At 37.6% G+C, this 22,341-nt stretch overlaps 1 protein-coding gene across 1 annotated transcript in view; it reads right to left on the minus strand.

Annotated features, from left to right (window-relative positions):
* PREX2 (phosphatidylinositol-3,4,5-trisphosphate dependent Rac exchange factor 2) overlaps window positions 1–22,341 on the minus strand; it is a 234,360-nt gene that overhangs the window by 90,401 nt on the left and 121,618 nt on the right. The window contains exons 20-25 of the mRNA XM_019726246.3: window positions 18,327–18,463; window positions 16,118–16,235; window positions 13,915–14,099; window positions 11,654–11,815; window positions 3,172–3,391; window positions 2,454–2,661 (exon numbers count right to left, since the gene is read on the minus strand). Of these exons, the coding sequence (XP_019581805.3) occupies window positions 2,454–2,661; window positions 3,172–3,391; window positions 11,654–11,815; window positions 13,915–14,099; window positions 16,118–16,235; window positions 18,327–18,463 (1,030 nt within the window). The remainder of the gene's footprint in view (window positions 1–2,453; window positions 2,662–3,171; window positions 3,392–11,653; window positions 11,816–13,914; window positions 14,100–16,117; window positions 16,236–18,326; window positions 18,464–22,341) is intronic.

Genomic DNA, 22,341 nt, shown 5'->3' on the forward strand with positions numbered 1-22,341 from the left:
ACAATGTGATTTATAGCTGATGTATTACAGAATTGTACAACTGAAACCTAACTTTACTAACAATTGTCACTCCAATGAACTTGAATTTTAAAAAAATAAAAAATAAATAAAAATAGGTAAGCAGTGTACGTAGTTTTGGTTAATAAAATTGGCTTAACCCCTTTCTGCAATTAGTGCTTTAAATATGAAGCATTTTAAACCAAGGAAAGGGAGCCCCGTGACTCTAACCATTTTCTTTCACAGTATAGCTACATTAGCTGAACTTAAAAATGAAAAGCGAAAAAATTAACATAAACAAACACAACCTGGACAATTGCCAGGCAGTGCTAGGTAGTTAACGTATTAGAAGCTTCCTCTCAGAGGCAGTGTCCACTCAGGCACGTCAAGAAGCCTGCCATGAATAAAGGACCCAACTGAAAAGTAGGAATAATAACTCTTGGACTGATTGGAAATATGGCATTGGTCTAGATTCTCTCCCCAAACCCTTTGAAATCCAGGATACATGATGCAATGCCACTATTTATTACCTCATTAATACCGTGTTTCCCCGAAAATAAGACCTAACCGGACCATCAAGTCTAATGTGTCTTTTGGAGCAAAAATTAATATAAGACCTGGTCTTGTTTTAATATAATGTAACACCTGGTCTTATATAATATAACATAATATAACATAACATAACATAACATAACATAACATAACATAACATAACATAACATAACATAACATAACAACATAACATAACATAATATATAACATAACATAATATAATAAATACCGGGTATAATATAATATAATACTGGGTCTTATATTAATTTTTGTTCCAAAAGATGCATTAGAGCTGGTCCAGCTAGGTCTTATTTTCGGGGAAACATGGTAAGTCTTCCTCTATCCATTTCCTAAATACCTCAGGGGAAAAAAAAAAAACTGGTTTCTAATATAGAACATATCATATAATAAAATCTGATTTATTAAACAAAGGAAAATATAATGCCCTAAAATATGAATTTTGCTGTTACAAGGTAACAAGGCCATTCTAAGACAATTCAAAAGTATCATACAGTTATTTAAAACCAGCTTCTCTTTGCAACTGTTTAATTCATTCTGTTAACAGGGCAGTCACAGTATCATATGTGTATACCAAGTCTTACAAGTAATTTTTAAAACTAGCATAGTAGACATAAGAAAACAGAATTTTAATTCTATATTAGCGCATTAAAACATTAGGAAAAAATGGCATAGTAAATTGTAAATATTTAAAGACCATCTTATAGAAATGTGATGCATCCAATACGGTGAATTTGATGTCTAAATTTCAAAGATGTGTAAAATAAGAGATTGTGTCAATCGACTTAATTAGTATCATGTCTAATTGCAACAAAGGGCTTAGAATAAGTTTTAAATATTTTGTCAAAACTGAATTATCCATGGAAATATGAAATGGTGTTTCTGTGTGTGAACTGCACAACACACACATCTGCTAGCAATCTAAATCTGTAATTTCACAGTGCTACAAAAAAAAAAGAGAATTAATGGTGTTCATACGATTTTTAGAGTCTACCAACATTGGATACATTCACCAATTTCAATCCCTTGAATGATGAGCAAGCATGCTGCTACATACTATGTGAATTGCTATAACTATAACTTTTATAGTTTTTACCACAAGCTTCTAATGTGTTATTATTTTCACCTGTTTTTTGCATGAGAAACTGTGCTACCCCAAATCCCATGCTTTTCTGACCACACATGATGTGGAAAATCATCCTACAAAGTCCAGGCTGTTCTCAAAGCATCAAACTCTTAAATAAGAATCAGCATTGATCTCTTTGGAAAAGTTCTAATTAACTTCCACTGTCTTACTTGGTAAAAACTTTCTAATTACTGGCACAGCTAGTTGGGTTATTGCTTTGTAGACTATTAATTCAATCAGAAGTGGGAAAAAAAGTATTGGTCATTGGTCCAAGGGATACCTAAGTTTGGATTTAGTCATTTAAGAAGAGCGTTAGGATTTACAAAAATATTTTATATTTTTCCCAAACATCGATTGAGTGCCTATGCACCAAGTATTATGCTATGTTTTGTAAAGGCTACCAGGAAATCCCTATACACAGTACTCTTTCAATCACATTTTCCAATTTAACATTTTCACGTGAAAACTTATTTAATGTTTTCTATATGATAAAATCTTTCCCCTGATATCAAATGCTTCCTTAAACTATATATATATATATATATATTTATATAGAGAGATATAGATATATATTGATATATTGATTTTGCCATGTTTTATCACTTTCAAGGTGTTAGAATGAAGAGGATCTATACGGTCAGCAACAATCTCTTACCTGCATTTCCAAAAACTAAAGAGAGAAGGATGGATGTTCAAAAGTCTCCTTTTCCACATCTCTTTTATGAGGCACTGTTAAAAGTATAATCAATAAAATACTTACTCATCTATTTGACAGACACACATCTCCACTTCTTTCAGTGCAGTCTGAAGTTTGCACAGCAGTTTTTGATAGATATCTTGGGTTTCTAAGTCTTCTTCTTTTAACAAATACCGGAGCCCATGGCCGTCCTGCTGTCCCAAAGACAGGCCCGAGGGGGCAGCCATGGTTGTAATCGTATGCTGAATGTACACCATAGGGCTCAGCTTCCCTGAGGGGTTAGAATCAATCCACAGTAATATTTACTACCTTTAGCTTATAGTAACCATCCAGCACAACTCATTTGAGAGGCCCGAGCTTACATAAAATAGGTTGCCAATCCAATGTTGAGTTTAATTGTTTAATTCAGGAATCAAAGCTTATGGGGAGATTACAAGTTAGGAATACATCTCAATATCACATCCTGCTGTGATGGTGGAGAAGCACATTATGCGTCTCTTACAGCTGCTCCCCCTGTATTTTTCTCATTTATAGGGCCATTTCAGGTTAACAGTTTTCACAGCAGGAAGAGCAGGGCCTAACATACGTATAATAACTCCATTTTCATTCTATAAACATTCACGCATCATCATCCAAATGATGAATAGTGAGGAATCCTGTCTTGATAAATGTTCAGACTTGCTTACACACCAGGGATCTATCCAGTTTCAGGAATGTGGGAACAGTTATGATTGCCTGCACGACTTTTCATGATTTGATCAAGTTTCAAACGCTAACATACCTTGCTCAGATTTGTTCTCTTTATCCTGAGAAGTATGCTTCCTACTATCCAGCTGAACACCAAATGCACTCCCCAGGGAGGTTGATGTCTTAGGATAAGAAACTTCCATCACATTGACATGGCAATTGGTAGGGCAGAAGTCACTGCTGTGCAATGGGGAGACTTTTGATTTGGCTTGTTTAAAGGTGGGCCAGGCTCTGTTCTTTAGTACACGAGAGAACTGTAAATTAAAGAAGAAATAAAAAACAGTTGAACATGCAGTGATAACACAAACATTTCATTTCCATCATTCATGGCAAACTCCAAAGAAAAAGAAATCAAGGCAACTGGAATGAACAAAATTATAAGTTGCTAGAAATTAAGTCATTGTTTTAGAGTCGACACATTCTTAATCAAGCAAAGCAAGAGAGGCAGCAACTGTATATGATTCCTTTGAAATTCTGATTGTAAGTTAGATGCTAAAAGAAATGAATTTGGGGTGGCCGGTTGGCTCAGTTGGTTCAGTTGGTTAGAGTGCTGTGCTCATAACACCAATGTCACCGGTTTGATTCCCACATGAGCTAGTGAGCTGCACCCTCCACAAGCAGATTGAAAACGACTCCACAACTAGGTTGGAAACAACGACTTGACTTGGATCTGATGGGCCCTGGAAAAACACCCTGTTCCCCAATATTCCCCAATAAACATTTTAAAAAATAAAACTAAAAAAAATAAATCATTTCACCAATAATATACACATTAAAAAAAAAAGGAAAAAAAAAAAAGAAATGAATTTAAGTGACCTAGAACTCAAATCCACACACAGCTGAGCATCTGACAGACAAATCAGTGTCCTGGGACACCAACATAGGATCTCCATCTTTAAAGCGAGGCAAGGTGGCAGAATAGGGTAGCTGACAGGTCAAAGGGTAGAAGAAGACGGGATTCTTCCAAACATTGTCAGAAACCCAATCCCAACCTGAGGTCTGTGAGGAGGTTAGAAAGCAAGGCACGGCGGTGTTGACCCAGAATGACAGGACGATGGGCGGAACCAATTGCACATCCCACGCTTTCTGCCAATCACTGCTGAGCACTTGGATCAGGATTGGCCTGAGGACTGGTGTGGACTCTGCTCTTAGGCCATTGAGAATAAAGCCATCCTCAGAGGCTTCACGTTGACTTCCAAGGACAGCCACTCCCCTGCTTAAAATCTTGCAATCGAAATCCATGTCACCCTTGCCATGGTGTACATAGCTGCCCGAAGTCTGATCCAAGCTAGCTTATTTGTCTCCCCCTTGACCCTTGTGCTCCTTCCGGCCTTCACTCAGTTCTGCTCACACACCATCTACTCATTCATTGGACACTCTATTCAGAGTGCTTAGAATATGTTCTTCTCTCACTGATAAATTTACTCCTATGCATTTGCAAGTTCTGTGAAACCATCAAGAGGCCTTCCCTGAGCCCTGGTCTAGGTTCAATTTCTCTGGTTAGGTGCTAGGGTACAGCACACTGTAACCCTCCTTATGATCACAAATAATTTCCTTTCTCTGTTTTCCTTAGCAGATGGTGAACTCTCTGAGGGTAAGGCTTATGTCTGTCTTATGCACCGTGAACAGGCATCTCACAGAGTTGGACTGGATTCTAGTTTCCAAAACAAAAGGGCGGAAAACCACCAGCTACCCATGTTTGACTTATGTCACCCCAATAACTGATGAAATGCTGGGCAAGTCACTGTCATTATCGTTTTTGGCAAAATAAGTGCTATGAATTAAATCATCTCTACGCTCGCTTCTTGCTTGAAAACTATAACCAGATCCTATCTATTTATTCTACTAGTAGAGTAGTAGTTTGGCTATTGAGAAGAACAAAAGTTAAGGCTACTACTGTGTACTATCTAACTTTTCTAGGGTAACTTCAAGAATAAAGATGTGATACCAAAAACCACATCTTCAAAATAAAAGCTCACCATTAGAATATGAGCCGTCTTATATGTATATTAAACTGTGTTTTCATATCACATGTCAGAAACCACGGAGCTCAGTGAAGTCCTAGCATATAGTAGGATATAAGTGGCACTAGATTGAAATGAAACAGTTTCCTAACTATCATCAAAATAACTAACAAATTTGATAGTAATGTAAACTTTCAGTCAAAAACTCCTTTCTACTGTAGAGGGGGGACAAAACTCTCAGGTACACCTCGCACAGCACGCAGAAAAGCACACAAATTGATTTATGTCACGGCATCTACCATAGTAGACAGTTACACTTGTCTTGCCTTCTTTCATTTTAACTAATATCCATTCATTCAAAAATGTGAAGGGAAGCATCTATTCAAGGCCCTGTGTTAAATGCTGGAAATCCAGCCTTCACCCTCATGGAGTTCATGGTCTAGTAGGGGACACAGGTAAAAACAATATAACATTATTGTTATAGATAATGATATTATTATAGTTTATATGTAACATATATAAGTATATATAACATATGCATTATAATATATAATATAGAGAATATATTATATATACTTATATAAAAGTTACATATATATGACTATATGTATATCGCAATTATATAATAATTATAACAGCCAGTTAACTAGAGATTTTGGTAAGTGCTGAAGAAGAAAGTGAATAGATGTAATGCAGAGTTACTGGAGTCATCGGAGAAAGTAGGGGGAAGACCCCTTTCCAGTTCCTATAGCTTTCCAACACGTATATCAATACAAGAGTCTGTGAACATAGTATGCCCCCCATCTCCATGTACTCAGGGGTGTGTAACCACATGTCTGAAGGTGCCTGACCTCTTTCAAAAGAGTGAACGTCAGAGAGGAATGGTCTTTGCTAAGAGCCTCTCTTGGAGAAGGAGGAGCCTTATGACAGTAGTGCTATCTTCCCTCCCGGCTTGTCGCTCGGCGAGCAGATAGAGAGGAGAATAAGGGTCAGGGGAAATACTTCTTTTTTACCATAGGTGATAATAAGGCATATTTATATATTGACAGGAATAAGCATTTCTTGGAAATGGGCCTTTACATTTTTAATGCACTGGTAGTTAGTTCAGGAATTATTGAACATGATAACACATTTGAATCCAGTGAGAATCACTTGCCTAAAAGTCAAAAATAAAACAAAGGTAAGCTATTATTTTGCAGACAGCCTCCTATCTCCGTTCAGTGTAAAACCCCATTGGCAAGGAGTTGTAAAAATTTTATATCAGGATAAGAGGACATGGGGAGAAATTTTACCCACAATTTTCCCCATCCATACATCAGGTGGAAGATTATGTGGCACTAATAACTAAAGGTACTGGAGCATTCCAAGTAAGACTTTGTTGCCTACTTGTAATATTTTTGTGTAAACAGGAACTCTCCCTTAAAAGCTCAGGAAATATATGTATAGATGAAGTATCCCCGACACCCAACATAAGCCCAATTATGGACCTATTATAAAGCAGAAGAATCTAGAATTAAAAAGGGTTCTAAGGACAATTTACAAGGAGAATGTGCCTCCAAACAGTACACAGTTTTACTCCTGGCTCGCCGACACATGCTGCTTCAGAGGTGGATTCATTCAGGTCTGCAGTGAAGGGCCAGACTTCTCTCGGGCAGGTGTCATAAACCACGTGTGGTCTGCACAACTGGCCAGGAAACCGGTTATGACTGCTGCAGCCTGGCTTCAGAAAATGTAGATATCAACCAGTTTCTATTTTTAAAAGCCAAAACTTTTAAGAGTCAAAATAAAGGCAAGCCAGCCTCTTTGAAATTTTAGTTTCTATGGATACATTTTATTTAATACAAAGAGGGGTGTGTGAAGCCTTCCTCTGTTGCTAATAATAGTTTAAAAGGCAATATGTAGAAATTAAAAATATATTCACAAAGGCTGTAGCTTCTGTGGGCATGCATTTGATATGCAAACAGAACTAACTTTACACGACCTATGAAGGCTATTATCTTAGGAATCTAAATTTTGTTCAAATAGAAACAATTTTTGAAATATTTTCTTGCTAAGCTGGTTTCTCTATCTAGGGAGAAGGAGAGCCAATGATTCTAAATATGTTTATGGTTAAGGAGAGATGATGAAAGGGACAGCTTTTAAAGCACCTAAGTCCTAGTTGATGACAAGTTTCTTTTTATTTCTAAATTGAAAATAAAAATTAAGTGAGAGCATTCCTTAGGGCTGTCACTCAGTCAGCCACTTGCCAACTATGTCTTGAAACAAGTTCTTAATCTTCCTGAGAAACAAGATGGTAAGAGTACTCAGTACACGTGGCTGTTTCAAGGCCTAACAACAACAATGTACATACAAGAGCTTTCCATAATTCAGTGGTATTATTTTTATCACCTAAAATCAGTCCATTCTCCTGCCCATCTCTTCCTGAAAAGCTTCCCAGTCTCCCAGTTACTCCTGAGGGAATAACACGGAGGACATGTCTCACTCACCAGGATGACGTTTTTAAAATCCCCGACATTTGGGGGAAAACCCTTAACCTTACGCTTCTGATCCCTCCAACATACACTCCTCAGTTTATCGCAAACCATATATTTGTTAGAGAACAAGAAATAACATCTTCTTCATCAGCCCTAACTAATTCATCGTAAAGCTGCATGTAGGTCACCTCCTAGACTTAGCTTGAATTGATCCTTTTTTCTTTTTCCCCAAAGCTTCTACCTGAGTCCAAGGTACCATCAACTCGCACGTCTTACAAACAAAGTTAATCATTATGCCACTCCAAAATACCACTGGGAAAATCAGATTTTGTCAGGTTTTTGTTGTTATTGTTGCTGTTGTTTTTTTAATTGCATCCAACTCACATCCTCCTTTCTGGTCCAGGCCATATGCCAACTTTTCATTGATAAGATCCGTCTCATGTCTATATATTTGCCTTCACTTATGGTATCTCTCTTTACTTGAGTGCCATCTCTCTTCCTCTTCACCCTGACAAATCTTTCCAGCTTATAGCCGCTAGCATTTGCTCACTATTTGATCCATAACACTTCCTCGTTGCCTGAAATGCTATAGTCCTTGGAATGAGATCCATACTGTTTATGATAAAAGCTGTGTAGCACAGTGTCAATACAGGCAAACAAGCAACAAGCAACAACCAGCGTTAGAATGCAAGGGAGCAAGGTTAAATTCCACTGCTGTTCCCAGCTGTGTGCCTTTGGGCAAGTTAATTGACCCCTCTGAGCTTCAGTCACTTCATCAATGAAATGAATGTCTCAAATCACTGTGTTGATAAGAAGATATAACATATACATACTGTAAAAGATCTCACGCAATGCTTGATACTTGGAGCAGACTACCACGAACTGTTTGTGTGCAGCATAACTCCAGAGAGTACCCTCATATAGATCAGGGTGTGGGGTGCCAGCATGTCCAAACATTCATGGCGGCACCTCCTAGTAGGTTTTGTAGTCAGTGTATTATTACTTATGTCATGGATTTTGACCTTTCTTCCCAAGTAGATTGTGAGTATGGGAGGGCAGGCATTGTTAGGTAACTGACTAAAGAAAGTCCCTACTGCCTTCATACAAGGTATGCATTTAGTAAATATTTCCCTATTCTTCCTGCCCCATCCTGCAACAGCAATGCTTTTGTGAAACTGAGTCTGTGACCTACACCATTGCCTTTCATTAAAGAGTGCATTAAAAATATCTGCCACATAAAACAAATTGCTGCTTCTTTTGCAGGGATATGTTCATGGGTACTGCCCTGCCATTTCCTGGCATTGCCTCTTTGAAATCCAGTATGAAAGATTTTAGAACTCAGTCCAAGAAAAACTTGGCTTCTCTTAACATGTATATAACCCAGGGGTGCTGATAAATATGTAACAGACTGTGTTTCCCTTTTATTTTGGCCACCAGGAAGCTGAAGTCCAAATATAATATTCTACTTCAGCAACTATTAGGTTGGTGCACAAGTAATTGTGGTTTAATAGAGTCTTAGGACCTGTTACCTATGACTCTTTTTCCCCGGTGGCCTATAGCACCTATTCTAACATAGATTTACCTATAAATTTACTTGCTAATTTCCCTTCAGTTTCCATCTTTCCGTCTTCCTTTTAATAATAAAATTCCCTGAGTTTTAGTTGGGCACACGGACGCCCAGATTGAGACTACATTTCCCAGCCACTCTTTCACTAAATGACTAACAGGATATGAACAGGAGTAATGTGTACAACTTCTGGGTGATGCCTTCAAAAGGTACATGTTTACTCTCCGCTTGCTCTTTCCCCTTCTGAGAGGCTAGAACTTAGACATGGTGGTGATGAGCAAACTTTGACCTTGCAGAAGAGGGCAATACCCTAGGGGAGAGAGCAAAAATATAGACAGGTTCCTAGAAGACGGTCAAGCCCCACCCCACTGGATTTCTATCACGTTTGACTTCCATGTGAGTGAGAAATAACTTTCTGTCTTTTTAAGCCTGTGTTATTTTGGTCCTTCTTATCACGGCTGAATCAATACCATGCCTAATATGCCCTGAGCCTAATGTTTTATTTTTATTTATATAATGTACCTTTGTCCATGTATATTTCTTTAAGCTACTTCCACTGCTATTGTTGTATGAATGGAGAGAAGTGCAAAGAAAATCAAAATAATAAAAGAAAATGACACACGTACAGTGACAAGTTTGACAACCAGAATCTGCCTGAACGCCTATCACACCTCATACAGATCCATTTCCGAAGTAAAATGTTTCTTTTCAAAATGTGTTCAAAAGGGGACTATTATTTTGCATTTGTGTAGAGCTCTTAATTTTTTACTTCAAAGCACTGTCACATCTTACAGAGACGGGAGAAGTAAAAAGAAACTCTTTTGTCCTTCAACTTCAACAGCGCATATCCCTGAAATCTTTCCCAAACTCAAATAGGCGGAGTAAACTCAACAACCATGGAAAGAGGATGTGACGGTTAACCAGTGATCTTGAATATCATTTTCTTCAAGTAAGTGGACTTATAAAAAATTACAATAACAATGCATAGTCAACTTAACAAGCCAAACATTAAAGGAAGTGCTTAAAGGAAGACATAGTGACTCACGTTCCCTTGTCCCCTTCTACCTGAGGTACCTAATGTCGAGGCCCCTTGGGTATCCATACATTCACGCATTGCCCTCGTCTTATGCAGACCTACCTGGACATATAAGGGTTATCGCTTATGTAGTTAGTATATCAGGAACATAAAACATATACAGTTAACTCACATCGATAAACATTGAGATAAATAACATTTCCTAGTATGGGTGTGGCAAATTTTAAGCAACCAGCCTCATTTTGAGGGAAATAATTGAATTAGCTAGTCTCCCACTGCTGTAAATAGAAAAAATTAAAACCTAATATATGTTTTGGAGATCAATTTCTATTGACTTTATCTCTAACATATATTCTCAAATCCATCTAATGTTCTCTGTCTCCCCTGTCTTAACGTAGTCCAAGCTCTGCATCGTCACCCAGACTATTGCAATAGCTGCCTACTTGTCTCTCTACCTCCATTCTTGCCCCCGGCAATCCCTTCCTACAGAGGAGCCAGCATGATCTTTTAAAAACCTAAACCTGATGAAGTCTTCTCCCTGTTTAAAAGCTTCCAATTGCTTCTCACTGATGTAAGAAGGAAATCCAAACTCCTTCAAGAGTTACAGAAGGTACAAAGCTTCCCAGCTCTTCATACTGGCCCCTGCCCAAGCCTCCGACCTTATGCCTGGCTGTTCTCTCCCTCCCACTCTCGCCTTCTTTGTACTTCGGGGTCTCTTTACCAGTTGCACCTTCTACAGGGATGCTTCCCCCTCCAATTTAAGTAAAGAGTGCTTCTCATCATTCAGGTACAAGCTTTCTCAAAGAGGCTTTCTCTAGGCCCCCAGTCGAAAGTTGCCATCTTGGCACTTCCCACCATATCTCCCGATTTTGATGTCCTCAAAATTCTTTTCAATATTTGGTTCCCCCCATTGAAGATATGTATTTGCTTCTTTGCTGCTTCCCCCACTCATATGTAAGCACCACGAGAGGACAAATTTTCTCTTTCGCTGCCGTATTCCTGGTACCAAGAATAGTGCCTGGCATATACAAGGTGCTTAATAAATATATCGAATGAATGAAACAATCAATTTAAAACAGCCTATGTTCTGTGTACTTTCTGATTGAGGGCTTTCTTTCCTATGTTGAAAGAAAAGGGAAAAAAGAACTGCAGAGTAATTTAAAAATTCGACTTCAGAATTAGGTGGCCTGGATGCAAATCCCAACTTTATCTTTTGCTAGTAAGTAATTTAATTACTTAAGCCTCAGTTGTAATATTATGTTTGGAAAATGTGGAATAATGACTTAGCTTACAGGTTTACAAAGATCAAATGAGGTAATGGACTTAAAGGCATTTTTTTTTAATCTAAAATGTATACATGGGATCATTATTTCAATAAACTGGTACGTACATAAGCAAGAAAAATAGCAGGAATTGAATTAAATTTGACATTTAAATAATAATTACATGCAACATATACACGTAGACCTATTTACCTTTTTATAACTGGAGATCCTCTGACATATGTGCTCAATTTTTTCACTGCAAACGGCACTGAATTTACTCTGCAGCTCAGTGGGAATCACTTCATTCAAAGAGTTAAGGCTGGTGCAGTTTTGTACAAAATGATCATCACTTTTAGCCAGGGCTTCAAGAATCTGTAGTGATACAGGCACACACACACACACACACAAAAAAAAAAAAAAAACAGAACAAAAAAATGAAACCTTTAAAAGTAGCCAAATAAAATGTTCACAAGTCCACAGCACAAGGTGACGTCCCCGGTGCTTTTTTTCAGCTGCCTGGAATTTCTACGTTCAGTAAAACCCCGGCAATGAAGGGACTTGTGTGTTTGGAATGGCATGTTTTACCTTCTGCTGTCCATAAAAGGCTTCCCGAGGGAGGGGAGGGGACTTCAAAGACCCCTGGCTGGATACATCAGCACACTCTCATGTGGGAACACAGTGCCTCTATTTTAGTCAGAGTTACTCAGAACATTTTTGTGTGTGTGTGTCCATTTGATAGAACAAAAACTAAGGGAAGCCAATAGAATAGCTTCCTTACTTGCTACTGAGAGTCCAGTACAGAGAGTGCATTTAACAAATGTTTGTTGAAGGAATGAATAAAGGAGTTCTCTTGCTAAAGTAACAATCAATATTACTTGCAGCGTGTGAGCTCTGATGAAAGCATCAGACAAAAGCATCCTATGGTGCATTCAATTAGTAAATCCTTTTGGCTATTTTAATCAATTGTAAGGCTGTGTGTGTGTGTGTGTGTGTGTGTGTGTGTGTGTGTGTCCACCCTGGTTCACATCACTTCTCAGGGTTTAATACTATAAGCAGATATCAGAGATAGTCATACGTAAAATGTGGACCAAATGCACACTGAGCATAGAGCATATCTACACACCCCTGTGGGAATTTGGTTAAATTTTCTTTTTGTGTTATGAGAATTACCAGTGAATTGAAAATTATTTATCCATCATTTATATGTAGCATTTATGACTGTTCTAAGATCACAACGACTGATTTACATCTTTTCATGACATTTTTATATTAATAATATTTTGTGAGCAATGTATAGGTGCTATGTTTATCTGAGTTCCCTCACCACCTCCATTTCCTTGTCTTGCAGAATATGAAATGTGAGTCCTTTATTTAATCACTAGTCTTGAAATTAGAGCTCCCTTTATCATTAGCAGTGTGATCTTGGTTAAATTTCTTAATTTCTTTGACTTTCTTTTCTTCGTGTGTGAAATGGAAATACTTGGAATACTAATTTATACAGTTGTCAGGTATAAAATAACCCATGTGATTTTGCAAATTTGAAACAGCTAGAAAACAAGGCCAAATAATTACAATAACTTGGTCACAAACTCTTTCCCACCATGTATCTGTAATGGTACAATGTCATCAGAATGGTGGGATTTTTTTTTTAAGTTGACTTTCAGACCATAAAACAAAAACATAAAGTAATAATTTTTCATATTTCTATATTATTTTCTCTCACTAGAATTTTTAAAAGTACAGGGTATAAATGCTCAGTCCATCTCAACGACACATATTTGAAACAAAAATTGAGATGAAAAAATAAAGGTAGCAAATCTATATGTCATATTTCTTACTTGTAATACCTGAGGGTTCACAGGGTGATATGAAAGCTGACAAAACACTACCGTTCTGACCTGTGGAGGGTCCCATGGGGGTTTGATCGATTTCCCTACCTGGTTTAGCCATTTGGTTGAAGACTCGCTGCCTCCCTCCCTGCCTTGCGTTAGTCTGAAGACTAAGAATTATATAAATGTCTGAGGAGCTAGTCACAAATGATCTCTAAGGTTCGTGAAATTTTATGACATAAACTTCAGACTTGCAGAATTTGAAATTTCTCATAAAGTATTTCATGACTTCAAATACTCTTCAGAGGATTATGTACATTAGAAAAAAGCACTGCCTGTCGTGAAAACCATCTGAAATGTACACATGATATGAAATTAACAAACATAGCGAACTTAACTAAATGCAGAGAAGACTCTGCCAAATCAATTAACACTCGCCTGGGCTCGAGTCCCATCGAACGTAACACTGTGCCCCAAAAGAGATCAATAAAAAGGAAGACTGTACACATACTGAGTAATGGGAGAAAAAAAGAAACCGAAAAGGAGTTGAACGGGCTGACAGCTGAAACATACACGGCTGCTGACATTTTTTAAGGTGGGGGATGGGGAGGGGTTCAGTTTATTTCCCAGGGTCATTCAGACCTTGGCAGTGAGGCTGAAGAAACCTTTGGGCTCGATCATCTTCTCGACCACGTTGCACTTTATCCCAGCTGTGCTGTCATACTCATATACGACCCCGTATTCCAGGTGGACGTTATCCACTGTCAGACTCACATGCTCCTTCTTTCCGTCGATGATAGCCATGGTGTTGAACTTGTCGATTACCTCTGGAATGGACGCAATTTTCAGGCAGCAGAAACATGTAGGGTCTGTTAGTCTTTTCAAATACTTTGAATGTCTTTGAATGATTTTTAAATAGTTCTTTAAAGGATGGCTACATCGGAGGTGCTAAGTAAAGCATTTATCCTTGTTCACATGTTTTAAAAATAAGAACATTTTAAAAATCATGCTTGTGTGATACAAATCTCACCACTCTAACATGACTGGTCTTATCTTTGCACATTTACTTAGATCTATGAGCCATATGTACGCCTATTTATACCAATATAAACATTATACATACAATTTTATATTTTCTCATTAAAAGCATGCATGAATTACAGTTGGCATTCTTAAAACAGTCTTAAACATTGGATGGGTATTTTCTTTAAGGAGAATAAATACATGAAGCCGTATTGAGCAAGCAGAAAGGAGATGCAGTAATCTTTTTTTCAACAGAAAGGGTGCCTGAATTTTCCCAAACAGCATCTTCCGGAGAAAGCTCGTTGAGAAAATTTGTCACCATTCACTATAATAACATTCCCATCTGAAATGTCTTCTTATAAGTTTTGGTCTACTGGTATTAAAAACAAAAACAAACAAACAACAACAAAAAAACACACACTACAATCTTAGGAAGAAACTGTGGAGAAATCTAACAGTAAATATCAAATAAGCAAAAATAGAATATTAGTTAATTTTTTTAAAAGTTCTAGAACAGCAGAAACAGCAAATACAAAATAGGCAAAAGCAGAATGATGGCTTACCTTAAAATAATTAAGTCCCAGAATTGCTAGAAATCAATTTCCAGAGCATTGCATCAACCCACTCCACCTTTCACTGTGGCACCAACAACAATTAGCAAAAATTAACTCTGCCTAAGAGATAAATGCCTCAGGATGAGGTCCTGAGACTCTTCCTGGTTTAAATAAATAAGAGAGTTGATTTATCCTAACAACCTTGCTGCTCCAGGGAGGTTGAATATTTCTACTACTGTCCCTGGACTGAGCGGATCCTACCAAGTGGCCTTCCAAGATTGGAGGAAAATCAGCTTTTCCTAAGTACGCCCATATGAGCAGTGTGTGGAGGGAATTTTCCAGCTGTCCTGTATTGGAAGAACCCAAAACTACAATAAAAATGTACAGAGACATCCACCAAATATATGAGTGGAAAAATACCAGGAAAATGGAAGCGAGGATTCAAGGACTTCTGTGAAAAAGTTCTGAAACCATAATACAAGACATTTGTCAAATGCAAGCATAAATGTAATTGCCTCAGTCCCTTCACCCTTGGCAAAGAAGCCACTGACTACCGCCATCTCCCGATTTGCCTCACTGAGAAAACAAAATCATCGGCGTCCTTATCAAAAGCCCTCTCTCTCTTTCTCATTTCACATTATTAGTTTGCCTCTTTAATACTGTCGATGTGAGAATACTTGAATCAAGAAAGGATTTTCAAAGAAACTATAGACCTTCTAAACTATGGCTTCTCAAATATTACTGTGCTACAGATCAGATCTTGTTAAAAGGGAGATTCCGGCTCAGCAGATCTGGGGTGGGGCTGAGGTTCTGCATCTCTGTCTCGGTCCAGGGGGTGCTGCCGCTGCTGCTGTAAGACCACACTGTTGTAGGAAGGTCTACACTACAACTAAACTCAAAACAAGGAAGCACTTTATAACTTGGGTTTCAAGCCTCATTCTACCACTCACTCGCGTGGGCAACTCCCTTACCCTACACAGGGTTCAGTCTCTTCCCCCATAAAATGAGGATGATGAGGATCACATGAGAGTTTCTTTTTTGATGACTTTATGATGTAATCTATGCAAAATACTTAATAGGGTGATGAACAGTGTGCGGTAGCTATTACGTCAGTTATTAGCTAGTGTTATACATTTGTCATGACATCTATGGGTGACGCTGAGTGAAGAAAGTGGCTTGAACATATAAGATGTTCAATAATTGAGACAAGGCACAGGTACATTGAAAAGAATACTATAAACAAATGAGGAGAAAAAGAAGGAGCCCACCTTCTACTTTGCAGTCAAAAGCGTCCCCTGCATCATCTCCAGGGGGTTTGGAGTTCGACTTTTGAAGGTCTTCTTGTGCGCTCTCAATGCTATTATAAACCCATTGGATGGAATCTTGCTGGAAATGAGGAAGGGAAAAAAAAACCTCAGAGGCATTAGGGTTTGCTAAAATGCATGTCCATTTCATAAGCCTGCTTCGGAAGGAGAATGGACCATCTCATTTATCCTTCTAGTTGGTTTAAAAATAATAAAATTTGAAACAGAAAGAAAATCAACATCAGAAAGTCAATGGCAACTGTCTTGTTTAACAACTGACTTTATGAAGCTTGAAATTTTATCTCCCAAAGAGTTGTTCTAAAATAAGATGGATTTCCCAAATGTCTTACTTAATTGACTCATGCATATTTTAAATGAATTATGTATTTAAATAAGTGAATGTTAGATGGACAGTTTTCCAAAGAAACAATCATCTATAATTGTGCAATTTAAATGCTCTCCTAAGAGTCACTGATATTTTAATACACTTAATGCACTTTTTGAATCAAATCAATAAAAAAATTGGATGAACATCTTCCATCTCACTGGGTTCCCAAGTGATGTAACTACCTTTTAATCTTTCCATGTCATAAATCACCCTACATTTTAATTGAAAGAGCAGTTCCAGTCTTATTCAGATAAATGAGAGATGAAATGGCTACTAAGTAAATGCGTTCACGATTGCATTACTTTTATACTTTTCCTCCGTAAGATGATAAATTGAATTGCACCACTGAAGTGTGATATAATTTGTATTTCCATTTTTCTCTTGTATTATTAACTTCTCCGTTGTGTTTAATTATTATATTGCTACACATCATTAAAATGCTAGCTACCATTTCCTCATTCACATACATCTTGGAAACCTGTTTTGCCTCCAATGAACCACTTCTCCCTGTATCCATACTTTTATGTAGTTCCTTTCAAAACTAACCCTGGGCTTGGTCATGTGATCTGAATTTTCCAAAGGGATATTAGCCAGCAGGATGTAAATAGAGAGTTGATCACTTGTAATATCCCCTCTTGAAATCCAGACACCATGCAGAAAGGAAAATCCATTTATTGTTTTTCTTAATAATTTTACTGACGAACACCTCTCCAAGAAGGCAGGTAGGGAAAATGAAAAGGAATAAAATGCAAATCCATTTGGTTACTTATTAAAATTCTGATAGGAGGGGAAAGTTATGACAATTTCAGAAGTGTCCTTTTTAAAAATTCATTCAATAACACAGTTCAATAAATATTTATTAAACTACTTACTATCAACAAGAATAACCTATGCGTGTACGTGTGTGTGTGTGAATTCCAATTTGCTATTCTAGTTTGACCTTATGAGTAAGCAAAATTGATGAGCTATTTCTTGTAGGTTTGGTATTTTGCAGGGTATCAGTCCTGGCCTATGAGAAAACAGCCATTCATCTTTCTGGTTTGGACACAAAGCCATATTCTCAAATCCAGAAGAAAGTCTTTCACTGTGCATGACAGAAAAAATACAAAGCCTTTCCTTTAAACTCTTTTGCATTTAAAGTCTTTTTTGCATTTAGTTGATTGAGAGAATTTTCTCCTATAGTTCAATACTCAATTGTCCCTCATGAGATAATTAAGTTTTGCTTATAACTTAGGATTGTCATTTTATTTTTCTATGGCACTTTGAAATTTGGATCCGAGGACAGTGCTTAAAATTTTAAATGACAAACACATTTTGGTATTTCCCTTTCAGGGCTAAGTTCAATAACCTAAATAAATATATCTAAAAATCAATCACAGACCCTGTAAAATAACTATTAAAAAATTCTAATAATAAACATTGTAAGCATTTATAATGCATATACCCAGACAGGATGACCATTATATATTCTAACGCAATCACGAGGGTCAAGAAAATTTGATAAACAGTTAGTTCTTTGAAAACTTATATCACAATAAAAATGAAAATACCCCAGAGCACTTTTTAAACAGATGATAATACTGCAACAATCAAATGTAACCATTTAAGCATAATCAGTTACACTAATTATGCAGACAAAGCAATCGTGATGAGATTTACAATGCTGTGCATACATGTGAACCTGGAAGTAGAAACCATGGACATCTGCGGTGGGATCCTATCTTATCCCCTGGGGTTTCTATGCAAGCACACCGTTTGATCTGGATAAGCTGAGAGGTGGCTTACCTTCATTGGTCTCCTGTATTTCCGGCAGGCTGTGACATGTGCAATAACACTGGCATGTGTCTCTTTGCTGACATTGATCCCATTTACTTTGATAATACACTGTCCGGGGTGGAGACCGGCCGCTGCAGCCACAGTTCCTTGAAAGGCAAAGGAGAAAATTGCCAAAAACTAATTTTCGAAATAATATGTAAAGTTGTATCACATATGCAATAAGAAAAGCAACTTTTCATATAGAAAGACTTAGGTAGCACTGTGTTTTTGATAGATTTGGATCTGAGAGCAATACCCTCTCAAAATTTTTAACAGGCCTTTCAAACTGCGATTAACAGAATATCTTCTCACCTCCCTAAGAATTAGTTTAAAGGGATACTACAAAGTAACTTTTACAATGCTAATTGATTATGTGCCCTTTCAAATGTCTGCTCAATCTCATTTTCTAAATATGCACGTGTAATGGCAAAACGAAAAAGCCAGAAACATATGCCTTAATTATCGTTCTTTAGTTTAAAAAATATCTAAAAATTAAAACAGTATTTAATTCCATTTCTTAAAATGCCAATAATTAAATTCTTAAAACAAAAATCAAGTCAATTAGCAACTACAAGTAGACTGGATTTGCTAAGAAAAATAAGAGTTCAGGATATGTACAAAGGGTCAGGAACCAGAGAATTGGTGAAGAATAAAATTAATCAGATAATATCAACTATCCATTTATTTGCATACATATAAACTTAAATATGGAAGTGGCATATCCTAACCTGTGAATTAAGATTTTCAGAACCTCCCAACCACTATTATTTGATATTCTGAGCAAATCAACATTTACAAAGTACCATTAATACAATGAATATAATTAACATAAATTACTATAAAGCTTATCATAAGGATGCTAGAAGAGCCTTGCTTTATAAGCAATTTCTCCCATGAAGGAGTCATGAAACTTTTTAAAGAACATAACTTATACTCAAGAAGAGTAGGTATATTTTCTTCTCACTAAAATTCACTCCCAGGAATATTAAGTGGTTTTCCTGTATTGAACTAGATCTTGGTGGAGAGAGGGACATTCCCAACAGAAAGAAAGCTTGCATAACCCAGACTCAGGAAATTAACCTGCACATTTGGGAACATATAAGCCATTGGTGCGAGCTTAGAATGGGAGTGGGTGAAGGAAATACTGGACAGCAGAGCACAGCTGGGATTTGAAGACCTTATGTGCTTCGTGGGAAGTCCCAAGAGTCTGAACCTTACTATATGGAAGAGGAAAAACATTTAAGACTTTTAACCAGAGAAGTGACATGATTCCCCCCAAAGAGAGGTTGGATCATTGTAGTTTAAGCCAAGAAATAAAAATCACAGCACCTACTGCAATTTTGTAGGCTAGAACTAAGATAGCATTAGTTACAAAGGGGAGAACGAGCAAGTATTTGATGTTTGATAGTGGCGTTTATGTAGAGGCTACAGGATCCCTCTCTTGCCTTTAGACTCAGTGGCTGAGTTTCTGGAGTCATTTAAATAAAGAGAGAAGACAGACGGTAAAGCAGCTTCCGAGAATGGATGAAAAGTTCCATTGGGCGATAATACTGAGTTTTAAGGTGCCAAAGGGACAGTCAGGTGTATGTGTTTCATGAACAATTTGTTCGAGGCTATAGAACTCAGGAAAGAGATCTGGGCTGGAGATAGAGATTCCAAAATCCCCAGCAAAGAGGATCAACAAGATTGCCTATGGAGAGCAAGAAGGCAGAGAAGGGCAGGGAGTATCAACAGTTAAAATTTGGTCAACAGATGAAAAGAGCTGGCGGAGGAGGGGTTGGAAAAAAGTCTGAAAAGTGCCATCTCAGAAATCAAGAGATGAATGGTTTAAGCCATGGGCGTGGTCAGTTTAAACAAATGCCAGAGAAAGCTCAGTTAGGACAAGGATTATCAGTATCCAGTGTATCTCCCAGTTAAATCCAGGATAACGCTTACAAGACAGATTCTGGGGCTCTGGGGGGAAGGCGGGAAGGGGGGAAGGGATGTCAGAGCATTGGGCTAAAATTCAAACAGGAAGTGAGGAAGAGCGGGCCAAACCACAGGCCAGCATTTCAGGAAGTTTGGCTATGACAAAAATAAAAGTTATTAGAGCGTCATCCTGGAGCTGAGCTGCTCAGTCATTGCCATCCAAACACATCACGTGGGGATCTCATTAAAATATAGACTCTGACACAGTATTTCCTGGGTGGGGCCTGAGATTCTGCTGAACCAGTTCCCAAGTGGCACTGATGGGGTAGGTCTGGGGACCACACTTTGAGTGGCAAGGATCTGAGGGGAAAACAAGGAAGAAGGAGAGGTTTTGTGCTTGCTGTTCTAGTTTAAGATGGTTTTGTTTCTTTGTTGATTTTAATGGGAAAGAATTGAACATGTTTATAACCTATAATCCACTAAGGGAAAAGGCTGAAAATTCTACAAGGGGGATATCTGATAGTGCAATACTCCAGAGGAGGTATCTGAATGGATGGGATCCAGAATATTTGTAGAAAATAGCTTTGAACTCCAGAAAAGAAAATAGAAGGCTTTTCCCTTTAGGATGGAGGAAAGTTGGTGATGGTGACAGAGCCAGCAACGTGTGTGCAGAAAAGGGTGTGGGGCGCTGAGGGCTTCCTACCTGGTAGCCGGAATTTGTCTGTGAGATAAAAAAGGAAACTCATCTTGGGAGATAGGAGGCCATTCTAAGAACAAAAAGAGGGAGCTAAACAGAGATACATAATATGATTGCTGAGTAGTAATACGGGTCCAGTAAAAACGTGGGATGACACGAATTCCATACCCATGATTATTTTTTTCTAGCTACTCAGGAGAAAGAACAAAGAAGGTGCTTAGGTTGATCTGGCCTGAATGCCCCTGAAATGAGGTGGCTCGGATGCACCCGAGGGGAAAGGATGAGAGGATCTTCATGATGCCGGCAAGAGTAACTGAAGTGGCCCACCATGAGGATAAATCTAGCTAAGGAAGGAAGTGGAGTCTTGAGGGGTGTAACTGACCAGGAAGAAAAGAGAAGGGTCCAAAGAATGGCGGTTCCAAGGGAATTGAAAAACAGCTTAAGCATATCAAAGTGATAAGAAACCAAAATAAAAGATTGTAGTCAGAAATTGGCAGATTGGAATTTTAGGTTCCAAAGGTGAAATTCCAGTTATTGACTCACTCTAGCGTGTGGCCATAGAAGGGCTGAAGAACAAAAACAGAAAAGAAGTTTCTTTTTTTCTTCTTTATGGCAAAATTATAGTGCAAAAACAAACCACAGAATAATATCTTTTCATTTAATACTATACATCTGAAAGGAAACGCACATGAGTGTTTCTGACTTCTGCGCTTCAGAAGCAAACAGCATAGTGACCAGACTTGCGCCTAGCCTAAGTAACAAAGACGGAACCTTGCTCTTTAAATAATATTGTAATAGGAAAAAAAGTACAACTTGATTCAATCAGGTTTTCAGTACTCATTTTGATAGTACTAATAATGTGACTTACTCCTTTTTGCTCTAGGAAAAATGAAGATATTTGATGTATCAAATATCCCATTGCAGTATGAAATATATCCCCCTTCAGTTTTATAATATTAATGAGTTGTTGGAAAGTTTTTAAATGTTGACTAATCTATGTGTTAAAAATCTAAATGAAAAGACAAGTTTTTGAAACAAGATTCATTTTTATCATATGCATACGAATGAAGGCAGATTTATAATCTAATGAAGGTCTAGCAAGTGCGTTCTTGATCAATTTGATTCTGATAGCAATGCCTTCTCAAGATCTCCCCGTCTAATGTTTGTGTGATCACATTAAAATGCTTTATATCTTAGTAAGTAAAGCACGTATGCTTCTTGATAAAATAAGCACAAATCCTCTTAGGCTTATAGTGACACTTCTTGCTATAGTACCAAGTTATTTACTATGTTTGGCAAAGTGGGATGTACAGTTATTCCCTTAAATCATTATGATTGTTAATATAAAATTTAAAAATACATATGATAGATAATAAGAGA

Source organism: Rhinolophus sinicus, chromosome 7 (assembly GCF_057876585.1).
Source record: "Rhinolophus sinicus isolate RSI-liver-muscle chromosome 7, RSI-T2T, whole genome shotgun sequence".
Taxonomy (NCBI): domain Eukaryota; kingdom Metazoa; phylum Chordata; class Mammalia; order Chiroptera; family Rhinolophidae; genus Rhinolophus; species Rhinolophus sinicus.